This window comes from Theobroma umbraticum, unplaced genomic scaffold, assembly GCF_002168275.2.
Source record: "Theobroma umbraticum cultivar Fairchild unplaced genomic scaffold, ASM216827v3 scaffold_204.0, whole genome shotgun sequence".
NCBI classification, from domain to species: Eukaryota; Viridiplantae; Streptophyta; class Magnoliopsida; order Malvales; family Malvaceae; genus Theobroma; species Theobroma umbraticum.
The window spans coordinates 3,823,308-3,839,445 of NW_018397267.1; the positions used below are offsets into that span (position 1 = coordinate 3,823,308).

The 16,138-nt window shown below is 30.8% G+C and overlaps 1 protein-coding gene across 2 annotated transcripts; it reads left to right on the forward strand.

Moving 5' to 3' along the window:
- The first annotated feature begins 10,068 nt into the window (after window positions 1–10,068).
- LOC110424058 (gibberellin 2-beta-dioxygenase-like) lies at window positions 10,069–12,226 on the forward strand. 2 transcript variants are annotated; one of them, XM_021438544.2, is made up of 3 exons: window positions 10,069–10,719; window positions 10,901–11,252; window positions 11,659–12,226. In XM_021438544.2, the coding sequence occupies exons 1-3, from the start codon at window positions 10,319–10,321 to the stop codon at window positions 11,908–11,910; spliced, it is 1,005 nt and encodes a 334-aa protein (XP_021294219.1). In that variant the 5' UTR covers window positions 10,069–10,318; the 3' UTR covers window positions 11,911–12,226. The 2 variants fall into 2 exon arrangements, with proteins under 2 accessions (XP_021294219.1, XP_021294220.1); XM_021438545.2 differs by having other exon boundaries at window positions 10,073–10,719; window positions 10,904–11,252; window positions 11,659–12,225.
- The last annotated feature ends 3,912 nt before the right edge of the window (window positions 12,227–16,138 follow it).

The following is a 16,138-nucleotide window of genomic DNA, read 5'->3' on the forward strand; positions in this document are numbered from 1 at the left end:
AAGACAATATTAAAGAAAGAAAACAGTAGCAGCTGTAGGATTTCCATCTGCATTGAATTTTACAATGAGAGCGACAATGACCTAGGCACAACCGGGCTTGCAAATTCATTCTTGGGGTGCTTAAATCGTCAATTGATTGAAAAGGATTGAATTGTGATGGAGAGCAATTTCAATTCCTATACACCAGCGCTCGTGACATTGTATTATCCAAAGTCAAGAATGTAGTATTACTCCCTGTTTGAGAAAATATTCTTTTTGTCAGAGTGATTGAGAAGGAAATTGTGTATGGAAATCATCGGTCGAGACGAAAACTTTTTCCTACTTTGCTTTCTCATCCTTTCAACCAAAGTTGTATACGTAGTTTAAATTTTCCTGTTTTTAAGTAATTTGGAAATTGGAACATGGAGGTACTTGATTTCAGCATCTAAACTTTTGCGATACAACTCTCTAGCCGTACATAGATTTTCCAAATAATAGAAATCCTTTAGTGATGGAACCTTTCATCTTGAAAACTTGACGTGTATGACTGAAATTTTTAAATATCAAATATGCTATAAAATAGTAAAATATCATCATCAAACATGGAAAGCACAATCAAACCTCAAATTAAGTGTTGGTATTTAAAATCTTTTGCCACGATTACAAGGGTATGCATAGATAAAGGGACATTGCATCAAGTACTCTGCTGAAATTAACATCAATGTTTCAAAAACCTTTTTGACCACATTATGTTTATTCAAACGTGTGACGCATTAATTCCCACAAACCCATTGAAGAACTTCATTTCTAGAGGAGCAAGCAACTGGTGCTCCACCCGGAACTACTTAGCTGTTACATTATGTGATCGGTATGGAGTCACTGCTGTTTTTGTTAATTTGCAGGAAAAGAAAAATGGGATCGAGACAGAGACCCAAATTCAGTTACTTCCTGTTTCTCATCATCTGAATAGGTGACTTCAGCCATGATTGGCATTGTTCATTACGCACGCGTCTCACTCGATCTCTTTGACCACGAGAACCTGTTTGACTGTTCTGTGATGAAGAAATAGCCATACATTTAATTTATCATTTATCTGCAAAGCAAGTCGTTCTCAAGAAAATGACTTCTGAATTCCGCAAAAACGGCGGGGCCGAGGAAAGGCGACTGGAGAGGCCCAGGGATGGCGGCCGCGTGTTATCTGACATTGATAGGATTTAGTCATCAAATTTGACAAGAACTGCTACACTTAATTATGATTTTTTTTTCTTTTAAATGTTGTGAAAAATTAAAAAGGGTGTTGAATAATCAAAATAGTTAATTCTGCGTGTTCAAAGTTAAAATTTATTATTTATATATTTAATTTAATTTAATCTTGAATTTATCAAACTACAATTGATGGTTTAGTTGATTTATTTTAATGAATTTTTATGTAAAATGTAATAATTGATTATAATCGTAAATTTTTGCTTATAATTTTATTAATAAAATCTGTTATCACTAACCTTACTAAATTGATTATGCGTTGTTTGTTTCTTATCTGGTTTTCTCCAAGGGTGAACATGTAGATTCTAGATGATCACCAAACTGGCTGGAACATGTGGGTTACCAGTCAAAACGTGACGCCAATATGATCAGTACACGTTCGCATGATAGAGAAATGGATCGATTATTGACAGTTTGACACTTGATTTCTATAGCACTTCGGACAAGACACATTGATAATATGGCACTTTCCAAGGTTTCAAAACTAAATCATTGTCCGAGATTAATTAACCATGGAAGACGGAAAAAAAAAAGAGAAAATGAAAAAGCAAAAGCGATAAATAAATAGAATGACCTATTGGATTTTAATCCAAAACCGGCTATAAATCTATTTGGTGTTTAAGTTTTAAGATGGGTTTCGATAAAATTCTGTAGTGTAAAGTTAGTAGAAGTGGCTGTTTTTTATATTTTTATTTGATTCGTGTGTCAAACTTTGATATGTTAAAAAAATTTTATTATCAAATCTAATAATACGATCATCGGCAACATTACAATTTTAATGATAATTTTTTTTTCTTGCGTCTTGTGATCATGATGAAATTCAAAATCATGAGAAATGGAAGCTGTTGGTTTAATTAACATAGTTTCTTTGATTTTGTTGATGCCAACTAATAACTTACATTAAAAAAGTTTCTTAGTTTTACTATGTGATTGGATTGAGTGAAAATCTTTGTCGAGAGAAAGAGAATTTCTAGATATATTGTTTTATTTCATTTTGAACTCTTTGTCTTTATTAATGTGACATTTTACGGAGCATTTTTTTCGAAGTTTGTTTCTTAGAAAGGTCAGTCTTATTATGTGGTCTCGAATGGCCATTACCCTAACTCTTTGTTCGTAATGATTCCGAGAAATACTTGTCTTGCTTGTTTGATAGTATGTTCTTTCTAAGCTGATTGCAATGTCTATGTTCCATATATATTTTCGAAAAATAATCTCAATTTAAAATATTTATTTTTAAAGGTCGAACTTTTATTTTACTAATTTTAATTTAATAATTATCACATTGTTTATGTCCTAGATCCCACAAAATCTAGTGTGAGGTCTTATTTCTAAACCTTCAAATTAAGTAAATAAAAAATCATAATACTAATAAAAAACACAAACTGGGGATATTACTTGATCTCTGACTAGTTTATATCCAATTACCAGAATCTTGAATTGAATACTCTAGACGGGGAAGTTGAGAAAGGTGAGTTTTATAAGTAGGTGTACAGTAACATTAATAGTAATTTAAGTATTTGATTCATCGGAGAAAATAATTGTATGATTGGATGGGGTTGTATTTTTTGTGCTTGAGGAAGACATGATCGATTGAGAAAAAACCAATAAATATTCTTGACTTGATGAAACTTACAATGGTTTTGATACTATAAAGGAATTCGATATAAGAGATAGAATATAAAGTAAAACTGCCTTGACATTTCCATTCACTTGGAATGTTGAGCTTTTGTTTTAACATCCCAAGAGTTTTAGGACTTATTTGCATGTTGTGCTAACTGTTGATATCTAAAACTCTAATACATATTTCATTTGCTTTTTAAGTTGCATCCCTTTGCTAGTGCTTTCCAAGTGACTTTTCGATTCAAAATGGATTAATAAACAACAGGGCAAAAAATAAAAATTAATGGGGCAAAATTACTCATCTTTTAAGTAATTTTTGTAAAAGATTAGGGCTTTTTAATTAAACAATTGTCATTAAGCTTTGTTTGATAAGTAGGATCTGAAAATTTTTTTAATCTAATAGATGAAATTCATAACCACATTTGTTATTTGGTAGTTCTGCTTTGGAATATTATTTTTTTCCTTTCTTTCTCTTTTTCTATATATCCTTCGTATTAAATGAAGTATTAAAGACAAAAAATTATTCTCAAGTTGAAGATAAGGGAGCTCTGATGGAATGCTCCATTCCCTTACCACAACAGATAATCCAACAAAATTCCATCGTGCTTTCCTACTCATATACACTTGATTCAATTTCTAAGGAATGGACTGAGCATGAGTCCAAAGAATAAGGTCCACATCACATTCAAAAGCAACAGCTCCCTCAAGTGCATGGGGAATGCAGGAGAAGTTGCCTCTTTATGGAAACGGGCACTCTCCTGATTCCCAAAAAGGATGATATATTCTTGAGTGGATGTTATCCATTCAAGGGTTCAAAGCCATGAAGATCGTGGTATAAACAAGAAAGCGGAGAGGACACCGCGATTATTGGTATACATTTGTCAAGCAACCACTTGAGTCTAATCACATTCAATTTAATATAATCAATATAAGAATAATTGATGTTCCTGTATAATAATGGGGATTCTAATTGTGACGCACCATGTGAAACATTAAATATTATTTTAATTACTGCAAAGGATAAAAAATTAGTGAGAAATTTGAACTTTTTTTTTGGGTATATATGATGTTAGGATGTACCATATTAAATAACTCTCTCCATATTAAAAAATAATAATAATAATAATAACTCTCTCCAATCCCTCCCCCCTTACATTAATTTAAAATTAAAACTTCCTTTATAAACCTTAGTGTTGTGATCAAATGTAAATTGTTTTAAAAATCAAATTTAGACATATATTTTCCCCAAACACTCTTGAAAGAGGTTGAAAACGACCCTGTAGATTAGAGTCCACATCACATTTACAAGCAATACTCAATATAGAGTCAGTACCATATGAGATGCCTCTCTAGGGAAATAGGCACTATCCTAACCTATAAAAGATGAAAGGATGATTTCCAAATTAGGGCTTTAAAGGTTGTGGCATGTCCAACAAAATGGAGACTACTAGGATTTTTGATACAGACTCCAACATAGTGTTTGATATTATACAATGTAATATAATATGATTATAAGTCATTTGATTATAACTAATTTGATTGTAAAAAAAATAATATTACAATATTTGATATACAAACAAAGAAACGATTAAAATACAAAAAAATTAACATTGCGGTATTTAGTTTATAAATAATTTACTGAAAATATAATATTAATTTTTAAAATTATCTTTATTTATTAAATATAAATTTAATATGCTTATATTTTTTATTATTAATTTTTATATAGTGTCATCTTGTAAATATATTTTTAATATTATATATTTTATTTTCATTTCTTATTATAATCTTATATGTTTTATTTTCATTTCTTTAATACAATTTCTTATATTATATATTTTATTTTAACTTTTTTTTCGATAGTATAAAAATTTTAATTTCTTATATTTTATTTTATCATTAATTTTTAATTCCTATCTTATATATTTTATTTTTTTAATTTTAATTATAACATTACAAAATGTGTTTAACAAACTAACAAAGTTGAAGGGCAAAAATATCTTCAAAAATATTGTAAAGTACAATACAATGTAATTGTATTGGTTTTAGATTACAATCACATTACATCTATTAGCTGTAATATAGTTACATTGTAATATTACATTGCAATAGTTTGTTGTAAAACAAACATTATAATGTAATTTAATTAGATAAATTGTAAAAAATGTACTTTTATTTTCCTTATACCAAATGCTACTTTAAAGTATTATGTCAATAAAGACTAAAGTCTAAAACACATACAAATTAATCATCAAAAAATAAAAAATAATTGAGATTCCTGTATTATACATAAAAATTGAGATTCTAACTTTGTTGTGATATTTAATATTGTTTATGAAAAGCACCATTTTAAAATTGAAACAATATACAAATGATAAAAATGAGTGATTCTCTTCATTATATACTAATGAAAATTTAAAGGAAAAAAAAGAGATTTGACACTTAATTTTGAATGTTTTAAAAAATTTTAAATTATTTAAGAAAATTCATATAAGTTTTTATTATTCTATTACGTTCAATCAAATTTTTGTGCGTTTATTTTGAACAAAAATTTTTTTTGTAATTGACAGTTGATTAATTACCATTAGTTAAACTATTACTTTTTATTTTATATTCTTGTGACATTAAAGTTAAACATAAAAAATGTCACATGGTCCCGTTATCAATTAATATGATATATTAATATATTATATCAATATAGAAAAATAATTAATATTTTAATTAATAACAGTTAGTTAACTATTAAGTCATAAAGATTTATCTGATTTAAAATAAAAATATAAATATAATAAAAGAATAAGAGTTTATATAAATATTTATAAAAAATTGAAAAACTTTTTTTTAAGTATTATCCTTAATATTTTTACATATAAATTTAAAATTTAAAATATGAATTAACCTTCTAATGAAATTATGAAACTTCTAATTTAAAATCCTTAATGAATTCTAATTAACGGTTACAATAATCCCTTATAAAATATCAACTTTTGATCTAATTCTAAATATGCAGAAAGCAAAATTCAGTCCTACTTTCCCACACTTAACATTCTAGGAAGAGAATGGGAATGAGCTTGCCAAAAAGGGTCACATCACATTAAAATGCAGTAGCTGCAGTACACTGAGAATACCGAAGATTCCTCTTTAGAAATATTAATGGGCACTTGACAAGATCTTTTCCCATTTAAGGCTAGTTTCAAATGTTACATGAACTGAACCTGAACCTGAACCTGATCCTTCATGGAAGGTCTGGCTCATGAAATAGAATAAAATAAAATAAAATAATTATTATATAAAAATATAATAAAATAATTCTCATGCAATTTGATTTACAGAATAAAATAAGATAAAAATTATTATTATAATTCATTTTGATATTTAGTTTGTAGGAATAGACAAAATTATTTTTTATTTTAATTTAGTAAGTTAAACAAAATTACTTATTAAGATGATTTAATAATATTTTCTTTTCTTAGTCTTTTATTTTTTATTTTCATTAAATTTTAAAATATTAATGGTTTATTATTAAATTATTAATATGAATTTTTATTTTTATTTATTTGTATTTGTATTTTTTAATGTTTTAATTTCTATTTTTATTAAAAAATTATTATTAAATTATTAATATAATTTTTTATTTTAATTACTTTTTGTTTTTTTTACTTCCATTTTCTATGTATAAATTGTAATTATTTTTAATCAATAGGGACATTTTAGTCAAATACATTTTTGACTCCCTTCCATACCATAGTCATGGAATAGACATTAACATGGGAAAGTAGAGAATGGCCAAACCAAAATTTTAAAGAATAATCATTACTTGGAATGTTTATTCCCCACCTCAGAAACCAACCAAACTGAAGAATAAAAATGTGAAAAGAGTAGGAGGAATGGCTTAGCTGCTCCTCTTACAAACGTGCCATAAAAGTTTGTATGTGGCCAAGAAAATGCGGACGAGATTATTGGCGTCAACTATTAAAGCATTTCCTTTTGTCAATAAATCACTTTAGAAGTTTCAAGCACACCCATACCGACAAGTCATCCAAAATAAGAATAATGAGATTCCTAAATAAAAAATAATAATTAATTGAGATTCTAATTGCTAATCATTCTATGAGACCGTTGATACTATTTCAAAAGAAAATTTAATTTCAATTTCACATAAAATATATATGAAAATACGAATGACTTCTTTATTAATAATAACACAAAAGATTGAAACCTTATTTTTCATTTTTGTAGAAAAAAACAATCATTGCAAATTTGACAAAGATCTAAAATAATAATCGATGATTTTAATCACTTTCTCAACGCAATGAGTTTCATTAATAAAGAAAATAAAAAACAAGAAACAATTGAGGATTCATTATCGTGCTGTAGAGTTGTGATCGAGTCTGAAAATATCAAAGCACTGAAATCTCAAATCAAAGGTCCATGCCGGAAAGACAAACCTAGCCGTTTTTTGTACAGTGAAGATTTTATCTCCAATTTTCCGGGAGGAGGCACGACGTGACCTTAGGCTCGCCCATCCACACAGCTTACGGTCTCAATACTTAAGTTCCCACGCCAACACTAGGAAGGAATAGATTCTCCTAATTCGATTTTCTTTCTTTTTTTTTTGGGAGATTCAAATTATAGTGCACCTGTAACGCCCCCCATTTATCACCTGTAACTATTGTTTGGAGTTATCCACTGAAACCCGCTTTTTTCCTTCTTAATTCCTTCCAATAAGCAAATTTAGGGTGGGTAACTTCTTGGACTTCTTCAAAATCCTTTACCCATATCCCCTAGTCCTTCATTTTTATTTTATTTTATTGTTTTTGAGATTTTAACATGGGCAATTGACTTCATTCAACTTGACCATAGACCCCTTACTAGGCAACCTGTTTGTTATTAACTTTGTGAAATTTAGTTTTTAATCATTGGCTTTTTTTTTTAAGATTTGTACTTTGTAATATAGGCAAAATATTTTAAAAAATCAAATAAAATCTTATTATTTTATTCCGTTCAATCAAATGTTAAATTTTTATTTTAAATAAAATAAATTTTTATATTTTTATTTTGAATCAAATAAGCTTTTAAGACTGATGGTTAATTTGATCAAAATGACATTTATCATTCTATATTATATGATATATTGATATGTCATAATTGATGGTAATTTGACTACTAATATGTCATAATTAATAATGACATGATATGCTAATATGTATAATAACATGACAATGTGATTTTTTACCTTCTACATCAACACCACATCAATGCCATATAAGTAAAAAATAAAAAAAATATTTTAATTGATGAAAATTAATTAATCATTAATCACGAGAATTTATTTAATTTAAAATAAAAATATAAAAATTTATTTAAATGCAACCAAAGAGTAAAGATTTATTTAAACTTTTCAAAAAAATTTAAAACCTTTTTCGAACATTATGTCTTTCTTTTGTCTCATAAATCTTAACTTTCTTCTCAAATATATTTGTAAAGTATTAAACTTATTAGTTGGTCCACAATCCCTTTATTTAAAAAAGTATGATTTAAATTTTTTTTTCAAATAAAAAAAAATTTCTTCTCAAATATTTAATTTTGTGACGTTGAAACATTTCAAATTTTAAATGTTAAAATGTTCCTTTGTGGACTTGATTATTATTTATTCTAGACTTGTAGTAGCTAAAGAATCTACAACAATGGAGTTTGGACGTGGGATGGGATAACATTTGATTCATGTGTTAAATACTTACCAAACAAATCATTTTATTTAATTGCTTGAGTAATTAATTCAATAACAAATATACATGTTAATTATTCCCTTTCTAAATTGTATCGTTAAATTAAAAAAATTACTAATAACGCACGACTGAGTAGTAATTGCATTAAACAATTAGAATCAAATTATAATAATGCAAATCTACACCTCACCTGAAGTCAATCTTGTTTCCCAATTGTTTTAAACATGTACAATGTACTGGAGCCTTGGATTCAAAATTTACCAGTTAGAGGGGAATCGGGGAAAACAGGATTTTCTTAATATAGCACATTTCAAATGTGTCGGGTTCATTAATAGAGTTGTCAAGTTTGTAAAGAGAACGTGATATCGAATCTCACCTAATAACCTTTGACGAACTCTCGTGAACAACAGAACAGTTATGTTATTGCGTAATCAAACTATTTTAACGAATGACATTTAAACCTTAGATCATAGACTTGCGAGAAAAAAAAAAGAGAACAAAATCTAAGCTGTGATCCAACAATTGGAAATTGGCCAGGTCTGCGACGGAACTCACTAGAGATGCTAGGACTTTAGGACAAGTCACTGTCAGAGCAGTGGAGAGACGCCCTTTTCTCGAATGCCAACGGGGAGAGATCTTGACACGGTTAGCCAACACAGATCCATGATTGCGATATGCATATATACGCAAGTGCAGGGGCTTTGAGCTGAGCTCCGTGGCCACTGAATGGAGCGCACAAATTATTTTGCTTTGAAGTTCACAGATAGAGAGCTTTTCTTTTTTCTTTTTTTTTCCCTACAAATAAATTGAAAAAGAAAACCAACCAACGTTCAATTAATTAAGGAATCTTGGCATTGATATAGACCATTTTGTTCCCAAACCAAAAAAGAAAAAGGGAAAATGAAAATATAGCTGCCGTTTAAATTATATGCCATGAATGCTACTCCCTTGATTTAGAAAGGAAAAATTGTGCTTTGAATTCTTAGAAAGCGACTGGATTTTCTAATTTAGATTGCTGAGATTGAATGTAGAGGTTAATGATAGAAAAAATTCACAGTGTTATTTAAGTTCTCTGTCAGGTCCTCTCCATCATGTGAAACATTGAAAAGATTTGCAAAAAGGGAGGTTTGGAGTCATCAAGGATTTGGATATTTTAACATTGTTTTAATTGTATGTTAGTTAAGGGAGAAGATAAGAAGAAACGGAATTTCGCTCCACCAGTGGTATGTTAAATCAGCGATAGGTGAGGTACTACTTGAAATTAGACTTGGATTTTGAAAAAAACCAGATATAGTCTTTTAATTAATCCAATTCAACAGTGGGAAGGCAGAGAAAAGAGACCCACCCCAGAAAACACAAATAATTTTTAATATAATGTTTTAAAGTCATGGTTGATTTGACTTTCCATTTCCTGTAAACATTAAATAAAGGGTAAATGCAAAAGGGCAAAGAAAATTTCATTCTCATTTCTCCCCCTCGATACCATAAATTGCCAAGCAGACACACAAGGCCAGATGGCTCCTCTGTATAGTTAGTAACGCCTCTGCTTTTCTCTTTCTCTGTCATTCATGCATTAGCACAAGCCTCGCTCATTTGCCCATTTAAATACCATCAACCCCCCCAGCAATCTCCCCATTCCCATCCTTCTTCTTTCTCTCTTTTATACTTTCTTTGCTTTCTCTGCTTTCTTTCTCTTCCTTCCTCTTTGTCTGTGCTAGTAACAAACCATGGTTGTCCTGTCACAGCCAGCATTAGACCATTACACTTTGATCAAAACATGCAAGCCTGCCAGTGTTTTCACAGGAATTCCAGTGATAAACCTGGGAGACCCTGAGGCCAAGACCCTCATAGTTAAGGCCTGTGAGGAGTATGGCTTCTTCAAGCTGGTCAATCATGGTGTTCCTATGGAATTCATGATCAGATTGGAAACTGAAGCTCTCAAGTTCTTCAATCTGCCCCAGTCTGAGAAAGACAAAGCTGGTCCTCCTGACCCTTTTGGCTATGGCAGCAAGAGAATAGGACCAAATGGTGATGTGGGATGGATTGAATATCTCCTTCTCAATACCAACCCTCAAGTCACCTCCCTCAAAACTCTTACCATTTTCCGGCAAAACCCTGAAATTTTCCGGTAAAACTTTTTACAGAGGAATTTTTTTAATACTCTTTACTGTCCTTTTTGTTTTTCAAAAAAAAAAAAAAAAGAAAACGAAAGAAAGTTAAGCTCTTGCGTAACAGTTTAAGGATTGAATAATCGTTTGCTTTAACGTATTCAATAAAATTGGTAGACTAATTTTGGCATTCTTATGAAGCAGCTCTGCTGTGAATGACTATATCCTGGCGGTAAAGAGAATGGCATTTGAAGTGCTAGACTTGATGGCCGAGGGTCTGAAAATTGAGCCAAGGAATGCGTTGAGTAGGCTGTTAAGGGATGAGAAGAGTGACTCATGTTTCAGGCTAAACTACTACCCACCTTGCCCAGAGCTACAGGCATTGAGTGGTAGAAATTTGATTGGGTTTGGGGAGCATACAGACCCGCAGATAATTTCTGTCCTAAGATCCAACAACACATCAGGCCTGCAAATCTGTCTGAGAGATGGGACTTGGGTTTCAGTCCCACCTGATCAGACCTCCTTTTTCATCAATGTTGGTGATGCCCTGCAGGTATATATCATGTCAACCGTCTTTTAAATTTTCTTCGAAAGAGAAATATCAAACTGGTCCGGGTGAAGAAGTTTTTTTTTTTTTTTTTCACTTTCCAATTATCTGTCACTAAGTGAATTCTCTCGCCAGAGAAGTTTCCGCAAAAACACTATTTCTCTCTCTCCCTCTTTATGCCAAGTTTCAAAAGGATTCCTTCAATCTAGCATCATGTGTGGTGCCACTGCCACCTCTTGTCTCCTGGGGCCTGCCTCTAATTCTAATGTTGACACTTGTCCGTTTAAAAATCAAACTAAAGAAAAAAAACAGAGGCTAACCTTTCCTAAAGCCTTGGGTTCTTTTCTTGTCCTTTTTTCTTCTTTATACAAGATTTTTTGATTAATTTGGGTGTGGATTTGTTACGATCCAGGTAATGACTAATGGGAGGCTTAGGAGTGTGAGGCATAGGGTGTTGGCAGAATCGCTGAAATCAAGAGTTTCCATGATCTATTTTGGAGGGCCACCTTTGACTGAAAAGATAGCGCCTTTGCCCTCGCTGGTTGCAAAAGGAGAAGAGAGCTTGTACAAGGAGTTCACATGGTGGGAATACAAGACTTCTGCCTACAAGTCGAGGTTGGCTGATTATAGGCTTGGGCTGTTTGAGAAAAATGCAGGCCATTGATGTTGTAGTCAAATTCCCCATGTTAGCTAAATTTAGGGTTTTTGTCAAAGTTAAAAGCAGGTGCCAGAAAAGTTGACTCGACTTGCCATAGATGGAAACCAAATAGGTTGTTCTTTGCCTTCCCCTACCACCCCGCAACTTATCCCTCTGTTCTTGTTGCCTCTTTCTACCGGTTTATATGTACAAGGGCTGCCCCCTTGACCCTCGATGCATGTTTATCATCGAGTCCTCATGTATACTGTTTCTAAGCTATGTGAAATTCCAACTGTGACCCTAAAAGTTAAATTCATGTTACCATTTGGGTTTCCTTCTGCCTCGATACTAGAGCAAAGCTTTTCTTCTTTCTTTGACGGTATTGGACAAACTACTTCGAATATCGTTTCTATCCTCTTTCTAGGACAAAAAGTGAAAGAAACGTTGTCGACAATGTAGGGCTTTGAATTTGGCTTCAAAATTTGCCATTGCACAACGTTGTGCTAGCTATCAAATCATATAGCTCGTAGACAAAGCATTTATGACCATTGGGATATTTACTTTTCATATATATTAATATATTTATATATATTAACTAAATAATTAAATGTAAAAAATTAAACAGTCCATCTGTAACAACAAACAATGTTTGTTTATTTTATTTGTCTTTTACATTTATGATAAGAAGAAAAAGTGTAACATAAATTCCACATGTTTACACTAAATGTAAAATTATAGAGCTTGTTTGTTACGTGTGAACAATTAAAACGTCAAGCTTCTTTACGTCGGTAAGAATAGTACTGAAATCCAGTAATAATTCCATTCAATCCTTGTGAAATGGTTGGCTAAATCTATTGGACAACATCATGTCGACAAGCAGTATTAACTGCATTTAGCGACCATGAAGAACACAGGGCAACTCATGAAAAATTGACTGATTGTCATCTCTTGAGTCGACTACATCAAACTGGTTCTTTCCTTTTGAAAAGTCTTTTGAAGGGTACATCTATGTGGAATTAAGAGTTCATGGTTTTTGGGGAGTCCCCCACAGAAATATATATCAGAGAGAGAGAGAGAAGATTCTGAAAAGGATATTAAGGGCTTAGCCAAAGTCACTCTCACAAAGAGTCTGTATTGACCATCCAAGTGCTCTCTTCACTATCACAATCCGTCGATCCACCCTTTCTGCTCTGACGTATCATTTCATCACCTCCTTTAGCCAAGGAGATCGATATGCTTGTGAATTGTGATTCGGGCATACAGTAGGGAAAAGGAAGAATGTTTGTGAACATGGCCTCTTTATTACTCTTAGTATAAAATTTTGGTCAGTGGTTTCAATGGCGTAATGGCACAATCTCCTTTGTTAGATTCCAAGGAATATATGTTTGATATCCTCAAATTCTCAAATTAAGGTTTAGCTAAGACTATTGGAGCAAATTTATATTATTAATTTGATGGCGACAGTATTTATTAATCTAATTTATTACTAATTATTTTCTTTATTTGCAACATTGTTCAAACAGTAGGTTACACCTACCATTCTTTTAGACTTTTTTTTGCTAAAAGACGGTAATTCTGGTATAAAATAAGAGCAAGATAAATAGCGTAAGAATCTTCCACACAGCAGATTAACAAGACTTTATTTACAGAACGTAACATTTTTATTATAATACTGCAAAGTACATACCCAAGGCAAACTCATAACTAATAACCATTCTAGAAGTTTAATTTTCTAAGTTTATTCTCGAATTCCTTCACATGTATATGCTCAATTTGTCAACAGACAAGTTTTCCAGTGGTAGAAGAGCTTGCCCTTCGAATTGGATGCTAAATCCTCCTTCCTCATCTTTGAATTTTTTTTAAACCAAAGATTCTTGTGTAGTTAGGCAGCTTCTTGATTATGATTATTAATTCATTATTTTTAAAAATTATTTTACAGCAAGTATAATACTATACGAAAAGTAATGAGAATAATTAAAACAAGTAAAACAATTATATCACACGAACAATAATGAAACTAAGTCAAAATAAGTCATAAAATTTACGAGTTATAAGTTTCACCTTTGAGATGTTTAAGAGAATTTGATTAAGTAGCTCAAATTTGGAAATAATTGATAAATCCCCTTCTTAACCTTTCTTTGAAATACGAATGTTTCTCCCTTTTTCCTTTCTGCTTAAGAAATATGTGACAAATAGTTATGTGTCACTGAACTCCACTATGTCATCTGATCGAAACACAGTTAACCTCTCACTACTTCATATATATAATAGGCTAATGTATCATTTTCGTAATGAACATATTCTTTCCATGATGAAGGTGTCTTTCAAATGTGCTCTTTTCATGATATCCAATAAACACTTTCTCATTAACTGCTTTTAAGCAATATTTTCTACTTGGTATATATAAGAGTCTTGGCAATTCATCACGGACAAATTAGAAATTCAATATATTCACTCTCAAAGATATTCTTTCACAAGCTCTCTCTAAGTTCTTCCTTAAATTCTACCTTTACCTATCTTTACTTGCCACAGTACTTAATACTCAATATTTTAATTTTTCATCAAGGTTGAGTGATTTATAAAATCACTTTTGGACAATTTTTACTTTTTAAAAGGGTGCATAAAAAAATACCCCCCAAAATAAATAATAAATTCTTAAGTAGTAAGTTTTTATTTTTTTCAAATATTCTTTGAAGCTAACGAAAAGAATATTACACATTTCTCTCCATTTTCCCCCCTTTGATTATGTATATAATATTTGTTTGGGTAGCAAACTCTTTATTAGTTTGACAAATTAAATTCATTTATTCCCTTAAAGATTATTTATGCAATTTAAAATGTTAAAAGTTAGTTATCAAAGATACATATAATTTTCATATTATGTACTGCTTTGACTAATTGTAATTTTTTGAAGAAATAAGATATTTAATATTTCATAAATCGATATGTTAATGGAATATTAAAATTTTTAATTTATTAACTTTTAAAATATGATTATTTCAGAGCATTTAAGCATTTGGCTCATTGATTGGTACATAATTCTATTACCTAAAAAGACGTTTGATTTTTATAAGATACCAAACATGCATAGTGATGATATGTAATTGCTAGTAATTAAAGATTATTGTGTAAAATCATATCCAATATGGTGATCTTAATTCACCAACGATAGTAGTATTCTTGTAGCGAGAAGATCACCCTATAAAGTTTTAACTAGATCACTATGATAATCTTGAAAAACGTAAAACCAAACAGTACCTTAAAGGTGAAAATAAATAAATAAAGAGAGAAGAATACTGCATGAGACTGGATTCCCTCTAAGAGGGGAAAGGGAGAACATTCCATGTTCGGGAGAATAATTTGGCAATTGTCAGAGATACCAATATTGTTTTCACATTTTATGATAATACGCATAACGTTCTTTTCTTGTGGGCAGGACCAAATAAGAGGCCAGGGGAATTGAACGTGGGAGGCTGCGTTTCTTATAGCTGTGGAATCAAAAACCCATAAACCTAACAAAAAAGACAAAAAAAAAAGATGGGTTAATTATTGTGTACTCTACATTTTTAATCTAAAAGATATTTTTATCATTTGAAAGAAGACCTTTATTCATAAACCAAGACCCATCGACTTACAAAACAACAAAAATAAAAGAGACAGAAGAGAAGATAGCTCCACAGAAATGAGGGCTTGTTTTTCAAAGTTCATAAATGCATGAAATTATGTTAAAGTTTCGACACGTGAAAACTGCACCCAACAAAAGAGTAATGATAAATAGTTTTATGTAATGCGACATTTTGGAAAGCTAATTATCATTACTCTTTTATTTTGTAAGAAATTTTTGTTCTTTCATTACATATCAATACTATAACAAGTTTTTAATATGATTGACGGTTACCATTACTCTCTATGAATTATAAACTCGATGATTGACTTGGACTGATACGCATAGGCTAAATTTATCCTTACCATGACATTCCAACAGTTCAAAATTTTTGTGCTTTAGTTGATGGCATGAAATTGAAGGTAAGAATTACCTTGGTATAATAATTTTGAAGAGTGCAGACCATACGACTGTAGATGTGGGTGTAAAACAAGTAAGGCATATGCCGTGTATGGCAAGAATTTAGTAAAGGGAGGAGTACCGTTTGATATTTTTCCATTAAGGTAAGTATCATGGATCTTTTTCTTTATTGACTTTCGGGTATACGGTAGTGGATCCGATTCCATAATCACCTCTTCGGTGCCAGATGCA